The sequence below is a fragment of the Piliocolobus tephrosceles genome, chromosome 16 (genome assembly GCF_002776525.5).
Source record: "Piliocolobus tephrosceles isolate RC106 chromosome 16, ASM277652v3, whole genome shotgun sequence".
Taxonomy (NCBI): Eukaryota; Metazoa; Chordata; class Mammalia; order Primates; family Cercopithecidae; genus Piliocolobus; species Piliocolobus tephrosceles.
In genome coordinates, this window is record NC_045449.1 from 51,064,231 (window position 1) to 51,084,526 (window position 20,296).

The following is a 20,296-nucleotide window of genomic DNA, read 5'->3' on the forward strand; positions in this document are numbered from 1 at the left end:
CTCACTGCAGCCTCTGCTTCCTGGGTTCAAGTGATTCTGCTGCCTCAGCCTCCCAAGTAGCTGGGATTACAGGCACAGGCCACTACGCCCAGCTAATTTTTGTATTTTTAGTAGAGATGGGGTTTCACCATATTGGCCAGGCTGGTCTTGAACTCCTGACCTAGTGATCCGCCTGCCTTGGCCTCCCAAAGTGCTGGGATCACAGGCGTGAGCCACCACGCCCCACCTACAAAAACATTTTCTAAACCCTGTGGACATGACTTCACTAATCCAAAGAAGACTTTATATTCTATGGTCCTTATAAAGCCATGTTTCTCAAACTAAGGACCAAGGACCATCTGAATCAGAGTATCTGCTATGCCTGTGAGGATGACCCCAGATAAACTAAATCAGACTCTCTTGGGCAGAAGATCCATAGATTCTTTCTTCTTTTTAAGCAAATAACCCAGGGATTCTTATGTTAAAACCTTTAGATCAACCTTTCTCAAACTCTTTCCTCTCAGGGTCCCTTTAATTATTATTTTTTAAGTTCAAAAGAAATAATAAGCAGGCCAGGCGAGGTGGATCACCTGAGGTTGGGAGTTCGAGACCAGCCTGACCAACATGGAGAAACCCCCATCTCTACTAAAAATACAAAACTAGACGGGTGTGGTGGTGCATGCCTGTAATCCCAGCTACTCAGGAGGCTGAAGCAAGAAAATCACTTGAACATGGGAGGCAGAGGTTATAGTGAGCCGAGATCGCGCCATTGCACTCCAGCCCAGGCAACAACAATGAAACTCCACCTCAAAAGAAAGAAAAGAAAAGAAAAGAAATAGTAGAGCTGGGCGCAATGGCTCACGCCTGTAATCCTAGCACTTTGGGAGGCCGAGGCAGGCAGATCACGAGGTCAGGAGTTCAAGACCAGCCTGGCCAGCATGGTAAAACCATGTCTCTACTAAAAATGCAAAAATTATCCAGGTATGGTGGCGGGCACCTGTAATCCCAGCTATTCGGGAGGCTGAGGCAGGAGAACTGCTTGAACCTGGGAGGCAGAGGTTGCAGTGAGCCGCGATCGCACCACTGCACTCCAGCCTAGGAGACAGAGCAAGACTCTGTCTTGAAAAAAAAAAGAAAGAAAGAAAGAAAGAAAGAATTAAAAATAAAAATATTGTTTTGTAAAACGAAATATAAAAAAATGAAAAAAGTTTTAATTTTTTTTTTTTTTAGAATGCAAAGTATTTTATTTTTTAATTTTTAAAATCTGAAAACAAGCTAGCCTACATTAAATAATACAGTTTCCAAAGCTGAACGTGCTCACTTGGAGCTCAGTTTTCTGCCTGAAACACAAACACAACTTCCTAACACTCCTAGGTGGGAACACTACTGTTGGATGATCTGTGATTAGACGAACTGATCCATCTCAGTTGGTAACATCCCTTTTTTTCCTTGGTAAAGGTTTAAAAAAGTCTAGAATAGATGCATTTTTCTAGTTTTACACTAACAATTTCATCGCGAACGTCTCCTGGGAGGCATAGACCATGTACAGGAATCCATCTTCATCCTTCTCACTCTCATACACCTCTGAGATTGGTGTGGAGACGCTGACCATGCTGTGGCCTTCACCAACAGGAAGAAGGCTTGATTAGCATTGAGCTGTAAGCGCCTTCTAATTATCTTGATGAGCTCACTCATGTTGACATGGTCAGGTACAAGGAACTTTGTTTTATCCAGGACAGAAAGCTGCTTCTCACCCTTGTATCGTTCTGTTATCACCGGGATTTTGGTTGCACGCTGCTCTCGAATAAGTCAGACATCTTCTCTTTGTTGGAAGGTGCGGCGCTGCTTGAAGGTCTTTTCCCACGGCATGGTGCGGGGATCTGGGCCGGGTGGCTCCTGGGGGCGGCGGCGGCTGCAGCGGCGAATCCCAGTTTATTTTTTTTTTTAAAGAGAGATGGGGTCCCACTATGTGGTCCAGGCTGGTCTGAAACTCCTGCCTTCAAGTGGTCCTCAACCTCCCAAAGTGCTGAGATTCCAGGCAGGAGCCACTGCCTCTGGCCTCAGGACCCCTTTACACCTTTAAATACTGAGGACTCCAAAAAGCTTTTGTTTACAAAGGTTACATCTATTAGAAGTTATCTATTAGAAATTATATGTATTAGACATTAAAATTGAGGGGTTTTCTGTTTGTCTGTTTGTTTGTTTGTTTTGAGACAGGGTCACACTCTGTGACCCAGGCTAGAGTGCAGTGGCATCATCACAGCTCACTGCAGCCTCAACCTCCCAGGCTCAAAACAATCCTCAGCCTCCCGAGTAGCTGGGACTATAAGCACACGCCACCATAACCGGCTAACTTTTGTATTTTTTATAGAACGGGGTCTCCTTATATTGCTGAGGCTGGTATTGAACTCCTGGCCTCAAGCGATCCTCCTGCCTTAGCCTCTCAAAGGGCTGGGATTACCAGTGTGAGCCACAGTGCCTGGCCAAAAATGAGAAATTTTAAAAACATTTATCAATTCATTAAAAATATAAACTTACTGCATACTAGCATAAATAACATTTTTATGAAAGGTAACTATTTTTGGCCAGGCACAGTGGCTCACGCCTGTAATCCCTGTTACTTAGGAGGCTGAGGCAGGAGACTCACTTGAACCCGGGAGGTGGAGGATGCGCTGAGATCGTGCCACTGCACTCCAGCCTGGGCAACAGAGCGAGACTCCGTCTCAAAAAAAAAAAAAGAAAAAAAGAAGAAGAAAGGTTAATTTTTTCATACTCAGGAGGCTGAGGCAGGAGAATCACTTGAACCCGGGAGGCAGTGGTTGCAGGGAGTTGAGATGGCAATACTGAACTCCAGCATGGGCGACAGAGAGATTCTGTCTTCAAAAAAAAAGTAACTCTTTTTCAAAACAAAAAACAGTTAGTGGAAAGAGTAGCACTGTTCAAAGTTTAGGAAATCTCTCAAATGTCTGGCTTAATAGAAGACAGCTGGATTCTCGTAACTGTTTTTGCATTCAATCTGTTGTAATATGTTGCTTTGGTTGAATACATGAGGAAAATTTGACTTCACATAGATACACTAGTTGAAAAATGAAGGAATCTTTTTTTTTTTGAGACAGAATCTCACTCTGTCACCAAGGCTGGAGTGCAGCAGCATGATTTTGACTCACTGCAGCCTCAACTTCCCAGGCTCAGGTGATCCTCCTACCTAGCCTCCTAGGTAGCTGGGACTACAGGTGAGCACCACCACACCTGGCTAATTTTTTGTATTTTTTGTAGAGATGGAGTTTCGCCATGTCGCCCAGGTTGGTATCAAACTCCTGGGCTCAAGCGCTCGGCCCGCTTCAGCCTCCCAAAGTGCTGGGATTACATGCATGATTCTGTAACATCAGGCATCAGTCATGTGGAAAACACTGTTTCAGAGATATGCAGACCTTCCAAATGTTGGTGCATTTCATTATACACTATATTTATCAACATCAAAAACTATATTCATTAATATTAGAAAACTGTCAGACTCACAGTGGTGGATACAAGCTTTCTCAAATTCTGATTTTTACTCTAAAGCTCAAATTTTATCATTGGTAACAAATACTGTCAGTTGCTTTCCCTGAACAGACAACTTCCCTTCTTTCATTTTTTTTTTTTTTCTGAAGGAAAATTTGTATTTTAATTATTTTTATGTACAGAAAACTCAACAGTGTACATTTAACCCAACTTAGTGGCAAGTTCTTTAGCCTTTGCCTTTTCGAGCTTGGCGATACGAGCCACAGACTTGGGACCCAGGACATTGCCGCCCCAGTGACGGCGGATCTCATCGTATCTGTTGTAATTGGTCCTGATAGCTTCCACCAGCTTAGCCAAAGCGCCTTTGTCTTCCGAGTTCACCTGTGTGAAGGCGACAGTGGTGCAGGTCTTCCTGTGGACTAGACGGCCCAGTCTGGCCTTCCCCTTGATAATGCAGTAAGGGACCCCCATTTTACGACACAGGGCAGGCAAGAAGACAACCAGCTCGATGGGATCCACGTCGTGTGCAATCACTACCAGCTGAGCTTTCTTGTTCTCCACCAAGGTGGTGACGGTGTTAACTCCTGCTCGAAGGACAGGTGGTCTCTTAGTGGGGACATCCCCTTTGCCAGCAGCTTTCTTCTCGGCCAGGGCCAACAGCCTCTGCTTCTTCTCTTGCTTTGTCTCTGGTCTGTACTTGTGGGCCAGCTTAAGCAGCTGAGTAGCTGTTTGGTGGTCCAGGGCCTGGGTGAACTGGTTAATAGCAGGAGGCACTTTCAGCCGCTTATAGAGGATGGCTCTCTGCCGCTGCAACCTGATATAGCGAGGCCATTTCACAAAGCGGGTGAGGTCTCTTTTGGGCTGGATGTCCTGTCCAATGCCAAAATTCTTAGGTCTTTTCTCAAACAGGGGATTCACCACTTTCTTGGCCTCCTGCTTTTTCACGACAGCAGGGGCCGGAGCCACCTTCTTTCCCTTGGCCTTCTTTCCTTTCGGCATCTTGGGTGGCGGGAGGCGAAAGCCCCTTCTTTCATTTTTGAGAAAATATCTGCCAATATCTCAGTTGGTTTATCAGTCATTCCTTCTTTTTTTTCGAGACAGAGTCTCACTCTGTCGCCTAGGCTGGAGTGCAGTGGCATGATCTTGGTTCACTGCAACCTCCACCTCCCAGGTTCCGGCAATTCTCCTGCCTCAGTCTCCTGAGTAGCTGGGATTACAGGGGCTAGCCGCCACACCCGGCTAATTTTTGTATTTTAGTAGAGATGGGGTTTCACCATGTTGGCCAGGCTGGTCTTGAACTCCTGACCTGGTGATCCGCCTGCCTCGGCCTCCCAAAGTGCTGGGATTACAGGCGTGAGCCACCACGCCCAGCCTCATTCTTTCAAGTAAGAATGGTGTTTCATGGAAAAAGCATCCAGTATGACATCACAACTTAGTTGACACACGCTTTTCCTTACCACTGTGATACTTCTCATTACAGAATATCAGAGAGTCCTCGAGGGTGGAGAATCATGAAATTAACATTGCTTACTGTTTCATCATGGACAATCCTAAGTGAAATCAGTGTTATTTGATTTACTGGCAGTAGCCACAAACACAAATAACTATATTATGAAAACAGTTTTGATCTAGGACCCCCAGGAGTCTATGGACTACACTGAAATTGCTGCTATAGGCTGGGCGGAGTGGCTCACCCCTGTAATCCCAGCAAGGAGGCCAGGAAGATTGCATGAGGCCTGGTATTTGATACCAGCCTGGCCAATATGGCAAGACACCATCTCTAAGGAAGGAAGGAAGGGAGAGAGAGAGGGAGGGAGCGTGGGAGGAAACACTATTGCTATAGACAACTCAAATAGAAGCACCAATAAGCAACCCATCCATGAGAACAATACCAAAAAACAAACATCCCTCCCCCACTTGCCAAAGGAGCAATGGAGTTTAGCAAAAGTTTTTTGTGTCTTGGCAATGCAGTAATTGAGATTCGTGGGCCTGGTCCTGGCATTAAAGGTATATGCATCTATGTTTGAATGTATACATACAAAGCAACTGTAAAAAAAAAATAAATAATAGGTAACCAGTTGTCCTTGCGAAAGGGGGTTCATATCAACAAAGTAAGCTTTAAAAAAATTGGGGATTTGGTTGGGCATGGTGGCTCACACCTATAATCCCAGCACTTTGGGAGGCCAAGGTGGGTGGATCACGAGGTCAAGAGACAAAGACCACCCTGGCCAACATGGTGAAACCCCATCTCTACCAAAAATACAAAAATTAGCTGTGCGTGGTGGCACACGTCTGTAGTCCCAACTACTCGGGAGGTTGAGGCAGGAGAATCACTTGAAACCGGGAGGCGGTAGTTGCAGTGAGTAGAGATCATGCCATTGCACTCCAGCCTGGCAACAGAGCAAGACTCCATCTCAAAAAAAAAAAAAAAAAAAACGGCCGGGCACGGTGGCTCGCTCTCATCTGTAATTCCAGCACTTTGGGAGGCCAAGTTGGGCGGATCACAAGGTCAGGAGCTGGAGAGCATCCTGGCTAACACAGTGAAGCCCCGCCTCTACTAAAAATACAACAAATTAGCTGGGTGTTGTGATGGGCGCCTGTAGTCCCAGCTATTCGGGAGGCTGAGGCAGGAGAATGGCATGAACCCGGGAGGCTGAGCTTGCAGTGAGACTCTGTCTCAAAAAAAAAAAAAAATTGGGGGTTTGTGGATTTGTAGGGGGGTACAATTCGTGCCTGTCCAAGTGACAGATTCATTTAATTGTCCCCAAGTTAATGTTTAAGTGCAATGGGGTAAAACATGCACTCTGTTAACTAAAAAGCCACATTTTCAAATAGTATATACATTATGATTAAAACATTAAAAACATAGGTGTACAGATTTATTCATATAAGCACAAAAACAAATGTCAGAATATTCATTGCAACAATGTTTCTGTCTTTGGAACCTGACTTAAAATAAGGTCCCTTGGCCGGGTGCGGTGGCTCAAGCCTGTAATCCCAGCACTTTGGGAGGCCGAGACGGGCGGATCACGAGGTCAGGAGATCAAGACCATCCTGGCTAACACGGTGAAACCCTGTCTCTACTAAAAACTACAAAAAAAAACTAGCCGGGCGAGGTGGCGGGCGCCTGTAGTCCCAACTACTCGGGAGGCTGAGGCAGGAGAATGGCGTGAGCCCGGGAGGCGGAGCTTGCAGTGAGCTGAGATCCGGCCACTGCACTCCAGCCTGGGTGACAGAGCGAGACTCCGTCTCAAAAAAAAAATAAGGTCCCTGTTGGCTTCTTCCTGAGACACAGCCAACTCTAATTTGCCACCCAGGCAAATCATCTATGCCTATCATTAGGAAATCAAATTTATGATACCCATAGCCTAGAATAATACTATGTAGTTTTAGGGTTTTTTTTTTTTTTTTTTTTTTGAGACAGAATCTCGCTCTGTCGCCCAGGCTGGAGTGCAGTGGTATAATCTCAGCTCAATACAACCTCCGCCTCCAGGGTTCAAGTGATTCTCCCACCTCAGCCTCCTGAGTAGCTGTGATCACAGGCACATACTACCACACCTGGCTAATTTTACTATGTAGACTTTTTAAACATAAGGTATATATACATGTATTCGCATTAAGTATTCTCTAAGATAAAGTGACAAAAAGCAAAATACAGAGTTTGGTGTATTTGCTGCTATCTATGGAAGGAAGAAAACACCCAGAAAATAACATGTTTGCATGCATACACATGAAGTAACTCAGGAAAAATAAATAGTAGGTAACTAGCTGTCCCTGGGAAAGAGTTCCAAGGATAAGGTGCAGACTAATTTTCCACTTACTACATATCTTTTATACTGATTCGTTTGAAAATGTACTCTAAAATTTTGGTATTACAATAAACAAAACTGGAGTCTAGAACTGAATGACAAAACTGATACACTGTTACTACAAATCCGTGGTTAAGATTAGCATTAATCTTTCCTAGGCAAAGGGGAAAAAGTTTAACCCAAAGACTGTATGGATCTTCTCTACCCTCCATCCCAGTCTCATTCCCATTACTCAGAAAATATTCTCACTGGGTATAGAGGTATGTACTCCCACTGGAAAACTTAGGGTAACCATCCATGGAATCTATAGGGCACTGCTGACCTGGGATATTTCTACAGAAACAGGATTTTTTTTTTTTTTTTGAGACAGAGTCTCGCTCTGTCACCCAGGCTGGAGGGCAATAGCGCGATCTCAGCTCACTGCCAAGCTCCGCCTCCTGGGTTCACACCATTCTCCCATGCCCAGCTAATTTCTTATATTTTTAGTAGAGACAGGGTTTCACCGTGTTAGCCAGGATAGTCTCCATCTCCTGACCTCGTGATCCGCCTGCCTCGGCCTCCCAAAGTGCTGGGATTACAGGCGTGAGCCACCATGCCTGGACAATAAACTTTCTTTTTCAGAGCAGTTTTAGGTTCACAGCAAAATTGAGTAGAAAGTACAGAGATTCCCATGCACCCCCTGTACCCATCACACACACAACCTCCCCTACTGTCAAAATCCTGCACCACATTTGAGAACCAGAAATTTTAGGTGGTTCTATGAACTAGGACTCTTCAATACAGTAATTAGGACCCTCAAGTGTCTCACTGCTTCGAGCCACATGCAATCCACTCATTCATTCATTAGAACAGAAATGGAAAATAACACATGGGATTAAGGATGAGTATTAATTATTCCTTTTTTTTCTTTTTTTTTTTTTTTTTGAGACGGAGTTTCACTCATTTCCCAGGCTGGAGTGCAATGGCACAATCTCTCACTGCAACCTCCACTTCCCGGGTTCAAGTGATTCTCCTGCCTCGGACTCCCAAGTAGCTGGGATTACAGGCACCTGCCACCACACCTGGCTAATTTTTGTATTTTTAGTAGAAATGGGGTTTCACTAGCTTGGTCAGGCTGGTCTCGAACTCCTGACCTCAGGTGATCCACCCGCCTCAGCCTTCCAAAGTACTGGGATTACAGGCGTGAGCCACGGCACCCGGAGAGATTATTCTTAATTAATTGATTATTTCTGGCTCTAGAATGCTTCAATTATTCCACCTACCCCTATGTATAAGCATTACGACCCTAATTATGCTTGTTTTTGTTTTTTGGTTGGTTGGTTGAGACAGAATCTCTGTTGCCCAGGCTGGAGTGCAGTGGCAAGATCTCGACTCACTGCAACCTCTGCCTCCCAGGTTCAAGCGATTCTCGTGCTTTAGCCTCCAGAATAGCTGGGATTACAGGTACGTGTCACCACACCCAGCTAGTTTTTTGTATTTTCAGCAGAGACAGGATTTTGCCCTGTTGGCAAGGCTAGTCTTGAACTCCTGACCTCAAGCGATCCACACGCCTTGGCCTCCCAAAGTGCTGGGATTACAGGTGTGAGCCATCACTACCGGCCTCCTAATTATGTTTTATTTTGGTTAATGTTTCAATAAATGTGCTTTCCCTAAATATACTGATGAAAAGAGACCCAAATGCAAAACTGATGTGTCAGAGAAAGTCAGTCTGAGATGAAATATTTATTATGTTTAAATCACAAGTAGAAAAAAATTCAAAGGCCGACTATTTTAATGCTAACTCAATGCGACATTGCACTTTATTTGGTTTATGGGAGAGACGATTACACAGCTAACACCTGGGTTTTCAAGATTACATTGTGGGAGGAGAAGGGGAAAACAAGAAAAGTCTAATGCTTTTAGATTCTGTCAGAAAAAAGTGTTTGCTAAAAAGCAAAACAAAATGAAGATGAGAAAAAAATGTGAAAAACATGCATTTTAGGAAGCTTTCACTGAAGCAGGTGCTCAAGTTCACACTCAAATCTTCCAACTCTCATAATAAGAATGAGAGGTCAGAATACCACAAACTAATCACATCAGTCAAACAAAGCGGGAAACAGGTGGCTGACACCAGATTGGGCAGGGTTTTCCTAAATTGGGTTTACCTTTGCTAATCCAAATCAGTTTTCAGAAATGGCTTCTACAAAAACTACCCAAACATCCCCCTAATAATTTGCACTCCTCCTCCACAGCAGGGAAGCCAAGCCGTTTATTTCCCAGAAGGTTTACTTTCTCTTTCAAGCTCTGCTGGCTTCTTCCTGCCCCCGCCCCCCCATACAGCCAGGAAAAAAGAAAAGCACTGCCTTTTCTTTCCTGCCTTCTCTAAAACTAGGGAGATGGGGTGAGAGAACCTGTTTCATGGACAAGCTGGGTGGTTCTTAACTGCAACACTATTCTGAATATAGATTAGTTTGCAAAGGAAAGTTACAGGACAGGAATATAAAGGTCTACCCCTCCAGCTACCTCATACACACGTACATTTGCATGTACACACACACAGATGTGAGGGCACATTTAATTCAGCTGAGTAATGTGCAGCAATCAGCTCCCAGCTTCATACCTGGCCACTTGGGATGCCTCCTCACTCCTACCTTCCTTACCTGACTCAAAATAAGGTTCCTCCTGTTGGCTTCTTCCTGAGACACAGCCAATTCTAATCATTCCTCTTCCCCTCAAATCTTCAACACTATCTGCACTTTCTGTGCAGGAGCAATTCCTTGGGTGGTAATCCATTTTTAATGTGTTAAATATTACTTAAAATAAGTGAGAGGTAATCATGGACTGTGGACAATACAGAGATTTATCAAAAGGGCATTTGTGTAAACAGGAATTTACAGTTTGCCTTACCTATTCCTTTTATATGATAGCCTCAATTTCCTCTAACAGAATGTAAATCCCCCATCTCTATTCATTCAGTTTTTTTTGCATTAGGTTAGAATCTGCCAATTATTCTTTCTCTCCTTTGGGTCATTAGTGGCTGCCATGGATCATAATTTGCCTGACTTTGTAATATCTAACAGATATTACAATTTTATTTTAGTTGTTAATATGACAGTTTTTTGTTTTTTGTTTTCTGTTTTTGAGATGGAGTCTCGCTGTGTCGCCCAGGCTGGAGTGCAGTGGCGCGATCTCAGCTCACTGCAATCCCCATCTGCTGGGTTCAAAAGCGATTCTCCTGTCTCAGCCTCCCGATTGACTGGGACTACAGGCGTCTGCCACCACAACTGACTAAATTTTTTATTTTTAGTAGAGACGGGGTGGGGGGGGGGGTCTCACTACGTTGGGCAGGCTGGTCTTGAACTCCTGACCTCAGGTGATCCACCCACCTCGGCCTCCCAAAGTGCTGGAATTATAGGCATGAGCCACTGTGCCCAGTCTCCTAATTATGTTTTATTCCACCTGCCCCTATGTATAAGCATTACCACCCTAATTACGCTTTTTGGTTTTTGTTTTGAGACAGAGTCTCACTCTGTCACCCAGGCTGGAGTGCAGTGGCATGATCTCGGCTCACTGCAACCTCTGCCTCCCGGGTTCAAGTGATTATCCTACCTCAGCCTCCAGAGTAGCTGGGATTGCAGGTGTCCACCACCATAACTGGCTAATTTTTATATTTCTTAGTAGAGACGGGGGGGGTCTCACTCTGTTGGGCAGGCTGGTCTTGAACTCCTGACATCAGGTGATCCACCCACCTCGGCCTACCAAAGTGCTGGGATTACAGGCATAAGCCACCACACCCAGCCTGATATTATAGTTTTTAATAAGAGTGATTCAGCCTGGGCAACATGACGAGATCCCGACTCAAAAAAATTAAAAACTTAGGCCAGGCGTGGTGACTCACGTCTGTAATCCCAACACTTTGGGAGGCGGAGGCAGGTCAGGAGACGGAGACCATCCTGGCTAACACGGTGAAACCCATATCTACTAAAAATACAAAAAAAATTAGCCAAGCGTGGTGGCGGGTGCCTGTAGTCCCAGCTACTCGGGAGGCTGAGGTGGGAGAATGGCATGAACCCGAGAGGCAGAGCTTGCAGTGAGCAAGATCATGCCACTGTACTCCAGCCTGGGCGACAGAGCGAGACTCCATCTCAAAAAATAAATAAATAAAAATTTAAAAATTAGCTAAGGGTAGTAGCACACGCCCGTAGCCCCAGCTACCCCGGAGGCTGAGGCAGGAGGATCACTTGAGCCTGGGAGGTCAAGGCTGCAATAAGCTGTGATCTTGCCACTGCACTCCAGCCAAGATGACAGAGTGACACCTTGTCTCAAAACATAAATAGTAATAATAGTAACTATTAGCACTTGAACGTTACCTATCTGCCCAGCACTATGCAAAGTACTTGATATGCATCATCTTGCTTCATCCTCTCAAGTACTCTACAAGTGAACCTCGTTTCCACAATTGTGGATAGAGAAACTGAAACCCAGAGAAGTGAAAGCAACAGGCCCAAGGTCTAAGAGAAGTCAGAGCTGGGATTAAAGCCCAAGAGGTCTGACCTGATGGTCCACTCTTTTAACTGCTATAGTAACTCTGGACCATGAAACCCTCAAACATAACAACCAAGTGTTTCAAAACTACAATAGCAATCACCTTAGGAAGACTAAAAATATAAGTTCTTTGGCTGATGCAGTTAAAAATTCGAGGTGGCGGGCGCCTGTAGTCCCAGCTACTCGTGAGGCTGAGGCAGGAGAATGGCGCAAACCCGGGAGGCGGAGCCTGCAGTGAGCTGAGATCCGGCCACTGAACTCCAGCCTGGGTGACAGAGCGAGACTCCGTCTAAAAAAAAAAAAAAAAAAAAAAAAAAAAAATTCGAAGGTCAGGTAACAGGTCAGTGATGAGCAAGGTCATTTATTCTCAAGGCTGGGGGTAGCAGGAAGGAAAGCCGGATCGTCCAAACATTATTGTCTTGTAGGGGTAGATTTACCTTCCTTAATATTCTTTTGCTGGGCTGTTAAAAGGAATTTGGAATAAATATGTCCAAGATAACCTGGTAAACAGAAAGGGCTGAAAAAAATCTGCAGAATAAAACCAAGCCAATTAACAGGATACATGTAAAACACACATTTTATATTTCTACAAGTCTTTATTTTTTTATGATAGCATGTTATTACTTTTCTAAAAAGGACAAAATAACTTAATGACATTTAAACCCAATTATTAACAGAAAAGGGATAAGAACTGTGGTTCCTTGGCCTCCTTTCCCCCTTGGTTTGGTTCTCCTAAATTAAGAACTTCTACTTGTAGCTCCCTAAACACACAAGGCTGTTTTTCTTTTTTTGTTTGTTTTTTGTTTGTTTGAGACGGAGTCTCGCTCTGTCGCCCAGGCTGGAGTGCAGTGGCGCGATCTCAGCTCATTGCAAGCTCTGCCTCCCAGGTTCACGCTATTCTCCTGCCTCAGCCTCCTGAGTAGCTGGGACTACAGGCGGGCCCACGCCACGCCTGGCTAATTTTTTTGTATTTTTCAGTAGAGACGGGGTTTCACCGTGTTAGCCAGGATGGTCTCAATCTCCTGACCTCGTGATCTGCCTGCCTCAGCCTCCCAAAGTGCTGGGATTACAGGCATGAGTCACTGCACCAGGCCGACACAAGGCTGTTTTAAGCCTCTGCACACTCATGTTCCTTCAGCCTTGAATGCAACTATTTATAACGCAACTTTGTGGAAAGAATTCCTATTCATCCTACAAAACCCTATTCAGGTGTTCCTATCTGATAAAGCCCCTCAATAATGATGACTTTCTCTCACTCCTGAAGAGAATTAATCTCTTTTCTTGGATATTTAATAAGAACTTAGATTTACAGAGCTCTTATTATGTGCCAGGCACTATGCTAAGCATTTTATCCCTATGATCGTATTGAATCGTCAACAGTACCTACAAGTACTGTTATCATCTTCTTTTACAGATAAGAAAACAGAGGCTCAGGTTCTGACTAGGAAGTGGCAGATCCAGGATTCAGTCCCAGATCTGTTTGACTTCAGAGCCTGAGTCTTGAACCATTCACTGTCCTGTCGTCTCCCCTGTCCTACTTCCATACTGGCACAAGACACACCTTGGTCCCTGCAACATCTCCAGTTTCATGAAAACGGACAATGTTTCATTATCCTTGGATCATGCCTGATGCAATACCTGGCTCTCAATATGTTTGCTGATCTGAATTAGAGAGTTGCGGTAATCCTAACATGACAAATGATAACTGACCACAACAGAAATTCATTCTTCCATATGTTATTCCCAGGCCTCATAACCTCTCCTTCCTCTGAAGACATGTAGCATTCAGTGTAGCACTATCAGACAGAATGTCTCACTCTGTTGCCCAGGCTGGAGTGCAGTGGCAGGATCTCAGCTCACTGCAGCCTCCACCTCCCAGGTTCAAGCAATGCTCCTGGCTCAACCTCCAGAGTAGCTGGGACTACAGGCGTGAGCCACCACACCTGGCTAATTTTTGTATTTTTAGTAGAGACGGGGTTTCACCATGTTGGCCAGGCTGGTCTCAAACTCCTGACCTCAAGTGATCCGCTCACCTCTGCCTCACAAAGTGCTGGGACTACAGGTGTCAGCCACCATGCCCAGCCTGTTTTTTTTTTTTTTTTTTTTTTTTTTTAAAGAAACAAGGTGGTCTCACTATGTTGCCCAGGCTAGGCTCGAACTCCTAGGCTCAAGCAATCCTCTTGCCTCGGCCTTCCAAAGTGCTGGGATTATAGGCATGAGCCACTACTCCTGGCCCGATATGCTATTCCTTTTAAAAATTGGAGGCACCGCCGGGCGCAGTGGCTCAAGCCTGTAATCTCAGCACTTTGGGAGGCCAAGACGGGCAGATCACGAGGTCAGGAGATCGAGACCATCCTGGCTAATACGGTGAAACCCTGTCTCTATTAAAAAATACAAAAAACTAGCCGGGCGACGAGGCGGGCGCCTGTAGTCCCAGCTACTTGGGAGGCTGAGACAGGAGAATGGCGTGAACCTGGGAGGCGGAGCTTGCAGTGAGCTGAGATCCGGCCACTGCAACTCCAGCCTGGGCCGCAGAGCAAGACTCCGTCTCAAAAAAAAAAAAAAACTGGAGGCACTAATCCCAGCATTTTGGGAGGCCGAGACAGGCGGATCACGAGGTCAGGAGATCGTGACCATCCTGGTTAACATGCTGAAACTCCGTCTCTACTAAAAAATACAAAAAAACTAGCCGGGCGAGGTGGTGGGCACCTGTAGTTCCAGCTACTCGGGAGGCTGAGGGAGGAGAATGGCGTGAACCCGGGAGGCGGAGCTTGCAGTGAGCTGAGATCCAGCCACTGCACTCCAGCCTGGGTGACAGAGCGAGACTCCATCTCAAAAAAAAAAAAAAAAAAAAAAACTAGAGGCACCTCAAACAATTTACCACCAAAGGACCATGTGGCCATACTGACTAAAGTGCACTACACTTTACGCTTACATCTTGTAAGCCAAGTTGTCTAACAAAGAGTATATAACCACAATATTAATTCTTTCCACCATAACCAATAAGGTCTGGGCCAGCCCAGCAATGTCATCCTCCTGGATCTCACTGAGACTGCTCCAGAACACCAGAAGTTGTTCAGGATTTGGGTATGTCCCTCAAGTACTCTTTCAGTGGTTTTTATAAATGACCCAAAAGTTATGGCGAAATTTTTAAATGCAAAAGACATAAAATATGAGTGGCTTATGCCTGTAATCCCAGCACTTTGGGAGGCTGAGGCAGGAGGATTGCTTGAGTCCAGAAGTTTGAGACCAGCTTGGGCAACATGGTGAAACCCCCTCTCCACTAAAAATTTAAAAACTAAGCCAGGCCTGGTGGTGTGGGCCTGTAATCCCAGCTACAATCAAAAATCCTCAAAAAACACTTCTGCACTTAAGCACACTATGCTTTTTTCACCCAAAGTACCAAATCAAATTAATCAGGACAGCTACCTTTGTACAATGTCAGACTCCAGTTAATAACTTCCCTAGGGCAGAGGGCATATGCACTGATTTACTTTGTACAAATTAACCAGCATCAGGCAATCAGGCCTGTGCCTAACACATAGTAGGCACTCTATGATTAAAGATCAGTGCTTCGCCTCCAAAGTTTTAAAAGCTTCCCCTACAAAAGAACAGAACTGAAATTCCTTGGTCTTGTATTCAATGTCTTTTATAAGTAATCACTTCTCCCCTACTTACCCTCCTAGTCTACTGGGCTACCAGGAATTTTTTTTTTTTTTTTTTTTTTGAGATAGGGTCTTTGTCACCCAGGCTGGAGTGCGGCAGCAGGATCACGGCTCACTGCAGCCTCAACCCCCTGGGCTCGGGTGATCCTCCCACCTTAGTGTCAATAGTAGCTGGGACTACAGGCCCATGCCACCAGGCCTGGCTTATTTTTTTAATTCTTAGTGGAGAGGGGGTTTCACCATGTTGCCCAAGCTAGTCTCAAACTCCTGGGCTCAAGCAATCCTCCTGCCTCAGCCTCCCAAAGTGCTGGGATTACAGGCATAAACCACCACAAATTCTTTACACCTATCAAATTCCACCCATTATTTGGGACCCAGTTGAAATCACTCCTTTGGCAAAAAGACATTCTAGACAACTCCAGGCCTCATAACCTCTCCTTTCTCTGAAGACCGGTAGCATTCAGCAGTAGCACTGTCCAACAGAACATTCTATGTTAACAGAAATGTTCTACATCTGTACTGTATATTCTTTTATGTAGAACAGCTACCTTGTTAGCGCAAGAGTAAAGTCTCACCATCTCTTTGCTGACAAGATGTTACATTGGATGGTTAAAACATTTATCAACTCCCCGAGTGGACTGAAATTTCTGTGAACAAGATACAACTTATTCTTCATAGCAACTCTGACAAAGTTGCAAAAGGTATATATTTGTTGGCCAGGCAAGGTGGCTCATGCCTGTAATCCCAGCACTTTGGGAGGCTGAGGTGGGCAGATCTCTTGAGGTCAGAAGTTTGAGACCAGCCTGGTCAACATAGTGAAACCCCACCTCTATTAAAAATACAAAAAGTAGCTAGCTGGGCGTAGTGGCGGGCACCTGTAATCCCAGCTACTCAGGAGGCTGGGGTGCAAGAATCACTTGAACCCAGGAGAAGGAGGTTACAGCGAGCCAAGATCACACCACTGCACTCCAGCCTGGGTGACAGAATGCAACTCCAACTCAAAAAAAAAAAAAAGTATATATTTGTTGATTTGCACATCACCTAAGAAAACCATGCGCTAAAAAGGTGTCTGGAAAGTTGGTCACCACCTCTACGCCATCTCACATCTGAATGTCAAGAGACACGTAGAGAGGCAGGGTAGTTAAAGCAACTTTCTAGAGACAGAAATGACCACTGATCAAGCCACAATGCACTCTGGTTTAAATGACATTTAGGTCATGACTGTCCTTAATCTAAAACAAACCTAGATTAGTATTTCTTTTCATTAGTAAATAGCTAAATTCTGATGGTAAATTATGCTGACCAAAAACAGTTCCTCACTTCCCAAGTTAGACATAGCAATTAGGTAGAAAAATAATCTAAGCAAGCTCCATCTGTATTTCTTTTTTCACCTGTTTATTGAATATTTACCTCCCATGAAGTCTTTCGGCCTATTGGTGGTATTTTACTGTTCAGATATATGTTAGAATTTCACTGATACTGGGTGCGGTGGCTCACACCTGTAATCCTAGCATTTTGGGAGACGGAGGCGGGTGGCTCACGAGGTCAGAAGTTCAAGACCAGCCTAGCCAATATGGTAAAACCCTGGTCTCTACTGAAAATACAAAAATTAGCCAGGCGTGGTGGCACACGCCTGTAGTCCCAGCTACTTGGGAAGCTGAGGCAGGAGAATCACTTGAACCCAGGAGGCAGAGGTTACAGTGAGCCAAGATTGCGCCACTGCACTCCAGCCTGGGCGACAGAGCAAGACTCTGTCTCAAAAATAAAATAAAATAAAAAGAATTCCACTGATACTTTTCACAAAATATACAAAAGGCGGCACAAATTCCACCACTGTGGCACTTTGCCGCCTTGGGCAAGTGTCTTGATCCTTTGGCCTCAATTTTCTTATCTACAATATTAGAGTAATTGTTATGTGAACTACCTACCTCACAAGTCCTTTGTGGGTCAATTCATAACTGTGCTGTGGGTATTTTTTTTTTCTTTCCTTTCTTCCTCCTTTCCTTTCCTTTCTTTCTTTCTTAGAGATGGGTTCTCATTATGTTGCCTAGACTAGACTCTAGACCCAATACCTGGCCTCTCACCATGTTGCCCAGACCAGACTCAACTCCTGGACTCAAGGAATCCTCCGGCCTCAGCCTTCAAGTAGCTGGGATCAGAGGTGTGCACCACCATGCCTGGCACTGTGGATATTTTTAAGTGATTATTCTTCCCAAATGAAATACATAAAAAACAAAAGATTCATGAATTTACTAATGGTGCTTTGTGATGGATGTGCTAATACAGAGACTAAAATCAAGGCTCCAACCTCTAAAAAAAATTTTTTTTAATTCCAGACTTGTTTCCCCATCCCACTGTGCAAACTGAACAAAAACTGGGCTAGCACTCCCGTCTGGAACATTTAATAAGGAAATAAATGTGCTGACTCAGAGAACACAGACATATTTAATATAAAATAAAATAGAAAACTGGCTGAATCAAGTCATAACACAGTCTAAATCCACATATAAAAGATTGAGACGATTTTCTGCTTTGCTTTATTCAAGCCCAATGCTTTATCAGCACTGCCAGCCAAAAATTTACAACCCATGCATAGACTACGTAAACCTTTAGTTGCACATACAGTAAGACCAGCAGGTACACACTATACACATTTTTAACAAAAAACAATGACTAACCACTGATTTTGTCACCACACTTACAACGACCTGATATGGCACAGAGTGATGTGTACCAAACATGGAAATACCAACTTGGGTGATGGTTTGAATCTTAACTTCAGTGCAACCACACCCCCCTAAACGCAGGTAAACTTTGCACACATGGTTTTGTCAAGGCCAGCCTTTGTTTCCCTCTCCTCTGCATTTACCCAAGATCTTGGCTCTGAGACAGAGAACTCCCACTCTCGATTGGTTCATTCTGTCCTATGCAATTAAGCAACACCACAATCCAGTAAACGCAATGGCTCAATTATTTATCTTCTGGCCGACTTTACCAGGTACTTGGAAAAGAACATTGCCAAGAGATTTATTTCTCTCTCTAGAGCTGGCTTGATGGGTTGACGGGGATTTTATTTTGTCTTTTTTTCCCCCTCTTTTTTACATGGCGGGGGCGTAGGGGGAGCATAGTTTAACCTAGAAAAAGATGGGAGGGAATTTAGAAAGAGTACCGGTCTGTCAATTTCCCTACAGGAAACTTGATTCTTATGCAAGAAAGCCTACCCGCGACCAGCCAGCCCGTGAGGCTGCAGGGGACAGACACACCTATTCCTGCCTCCAGAAGGGCACAGCTGGCTCCTGAAGGAGCGGGAACGGGGCAAGCGGAGGAAGTGGCTCAGCGGGAGCCGCCGGCCGGGCGGGGAGGAGGCGCTTTCCGACCCCCACCCGCGCCGGTGATCCCCGCCGGCGTGACAGTCGCTCCGGTGGCCGGAACGTCCCCAGGGCCCCAGGGAGCAGGAAATCGGGGGACTGTCCCTCACTCCTGCCGCCGCAGCCGAGTGCGCCCTCGCCCCACGGTGCCCCCTCGGGCGCGTTCTCACTGTTTCTCCGAAGAACGAAACTTCCCTCCAGCGCCCCGAGTCCCTTCCGAGGCCCGCTCCTGTCATCCCGAAGAGTCTTCCCTCAGGGCGACCCTCCGCGTCTCCTCATCTCTCCCCGCCCCACTGCAGCGTCCATCACAAAATCCCCAAGGTCCCAGAGGCCCCCAACCGCAGCGGCGCCCCCAGGTCCCCAGACCTCCCCGACGGCCCCACCCTGCACCCCCTTCACCTGTTTCTCCAGCAGAGGCCAAGAGGCCGGGGCTGCGCGTGCGCCGGGGGCGGGCGGCGGGGCTCCCTCAGGCCGAAGGGCTTCTCCGAGCCGAGTGGGAGAGACAGCGCCGAGCCGGGGTGCCTGTCCAGGATCCGGTTGGGGCTTGTTCCCTCGGCTGCGACGTCGGAACCCCCGGCTCCCCCTCCCGGTCTACGCCGCCGCAGCTCCGGAAACCGCTGAATTACAGCCCCTTCAGCCAATCCCCGCCCAGCCCCAGCCTGGCCGATGCACGCCGTCATGCATAATTCATGAACGGCCATTTCGCTCGGCCACCCAGAGGTCCCAGTGCGTGTGCGCTACCGACAAAGCCCCGCCCACTGACCAATGAAGAGAACAGCTAGGAGAAAGGGCGGAGCCAAGAGAAGACTGATACGCCCCTGTGCTGGCTGTTCCGACAGTACGGTGCTCCTCCCTCCGCCACAGCGAGGGGAAGAGCCAAGGACTTGGGCACAGAAGCCCGGGGGGAGGGAGGGAAGATGACCGGAATGTTCTGCTGAAAACTCAGCTGAGTTCCTGGCAGTGCGTGACGTCAAGGCACTTTAAATGCCCCTGATAGAGCTCCCTCCTGTCCGCTCTCCCTTTTCCCGGCCCTTGGCACCACGTGGTGGCGAGATTGAGAGCCTCTTACCACGTGGGAATCAGCCAGTTAGACAGTCCCCAGGTATCTCCAGATCCTCTGGGGACCCAACACCTGAAATAGGTTCTGGGGACAGCAAAAAGAACATGGGTGACTCCGCCTGCTTTGAACTTCAGTTTCTGCGTGAGCAGGGACACACACACCCGGAAACATGACGTGGAAATAGAGTAAATACTAGAGTGCGTGGGGAGAGGGTAGTAGATTTAACCCCGTCCTCCGTTCCATCACTTCAAGCATCAAACTCCGACCAGCTAGCCCATTGGCCGGTACAGGCGAATACAGAAGACGGTGTATACGAAAGTTGATACGTGTAGGGCTTGACATTTTTATGCGTCTGAATTGAAATACATGAAATGTTCCGCCTTTTTC

General features: G+C 46.0%; 1 protein-coding gene and 2 pseudogenes across 4 annotated transcripts in view; all 3 read right to left on the reverse strand.

Moving 5' to 3' along the window:
- The window catches only part of LOC111537369 (signal transducer and activator of transcription 3), a 70,663-nt gene extending 51,125 nt beyond the window's left edge, over positions 1-19,538 (reverse strand). The window contains exon 1 of one of the 3 annotated variants that reach the window (XM_026448623.2): positions 19,249-19,533. In XM_026448623.2, coding sequence (XP_026304408.1) covers positions 19,249-19,529 — 281 coding nt within the window. In that variant the 5' untranslated portion in view covers positions 19,530-19,533. Of the gene's footprint in view, positions 1-19,248 lie in introns of all 3 variants that reach the window. The other 2 variants (XM_026448622.2, XM_026448624.2) reach the window with 2 other exon arrangements.
- Positions 1,208-1,848, reverse strand: LOC111537372 (annotated as a pseudogene).
- On the reverse strand, positions 3,628-4,516 carry LOC111537371 (annotated as a pseudogene). Its single transcript, XR_002729976.2, has one exon. The product of XR_002729976.2 is annotated as a 60S ribosomal protein L7a pseudogene (transcript).
- Positions 19,539-20,296: the final 758 nt, after the last annotated feature.